The sequence below is a fragment of the Penaeus monodon genome, chromosome 20 (assembly GCF_015228065.2).
Source record: "Penaeus monodon isolate SGIC_2016 chromosome 20, NSTDA_Pmon_1, whole genome shotgun sequence".
NCBI lineage: Eukaryota > Metazoa > Arthropoda > Malacostraca > Decapoda > Penaeidae > Penaeus > Penaeus monodon.
In genome coordinates, this window is record NC_051405.1 from 36,338,735 (window position 1) to 36,339,760 (window position 1,026).

The 1,026-nt window shown below is 35.4% G+C and overlaps 1 protein-coding gene across 1 annotated transcript in view; it reads left to right on the forward strand.

Annotated features, from left to right (window-relative positions):
• The window catches only part of LOC119585788 (E3 ubiquitin-protein ligase RNF113A-like), a 10,714-nt gene that overhangs the window by 1,112 nt on the left and 8,576 nt on the right, over positions 1-1,026 (forward strand). The window contains exon 2 of the mRNA XM_037934505.1: positions 465-681. Coding sequence (XP_037790433.1) covers positions 465-681 — 217 coding nt within the window. The remainder of the gene's footprint in view (positions 1-464; positions 682-1,026) is intronic.

The following is a 1,026-nucleotide window of genomic DNA, read 5'->3' on the forward strand; positions in this document are numbered from 1 at the left end:
AAGTAAAAGTATAAATTTCATTACTAATATTTTGTTCAGTTATGGACGATTGCCAGATGAATCTTGTTAACTTATTCCAATTAGATACATTTTCTCCTGAGAGAGAGAATATGAAAGCTTCTGTTTCCTTTCACAGTTTCATGTCATATTATATACTTGTGTAGATTAGTGGGATACACACAAATATTGTAAACTCTTGATATCTGTGTTTCATATCCAGATTTTATATGGGTGCTACATAACAATGACAAAAATGAGCTGCATATAATTCCGAAAATAGTGTTTATTATTTCTTATGTAGTAAAGTAACTTTATACAAAATTTTGCTCTCTTAATTCAGGAAGTTCACCGAATTCACTTTTTTGTAATAGATTATAGTTCAGGGACAGGAGAGAGAAAATATTTGTATATATTTATGATTTTTGTCTTGTTAGCCTTCTCTTCAGTCATTTTTGTTCCTTCAGGAAACCAAAGGTCAAGCTGATGACAAAATCTACAGAGGATTGAATAACTACACACAGTTTTTTGAGAAGAAAGATACAGCCCAGGGCAATGCTGCAAGTGGAGGGGTGCGCAAAGGCCCAATGAGAGCTCCTGACCATCTCCGAGCAACTGTGAGATGGGACTATCAGCCAGACCTGTGCAAGGACTACAAGGAAACTGGGTTTTGTGGTTTTGGAGGTTAGATTTTTCCCTCTTTTAGGTATAAATTAATCCAATGACTACAGATTTATGTACAGTAAGCCCGAGTAACTGCACCTGATTTAACCATTCTTTTGAATTCTTGAATGTGCATAGACATAGAAGCAACTGGCAAAACCACTTAACTATTGACTTGCAATAGTCTGCTCTTACAGGGTCCTGTTTTGTTGTTCATTATTATTGAATATAGTAGTCTGTCCTTAATGGATCACATTTTCTAAATATAATGCCCCAGCCCATTGTCTTGCCCACTAATCCCCTTAATACCTAAGCTGCACAGAAAGTTAAATTGAGCTGATCTTTCTTATTTATACCAATGCTGCT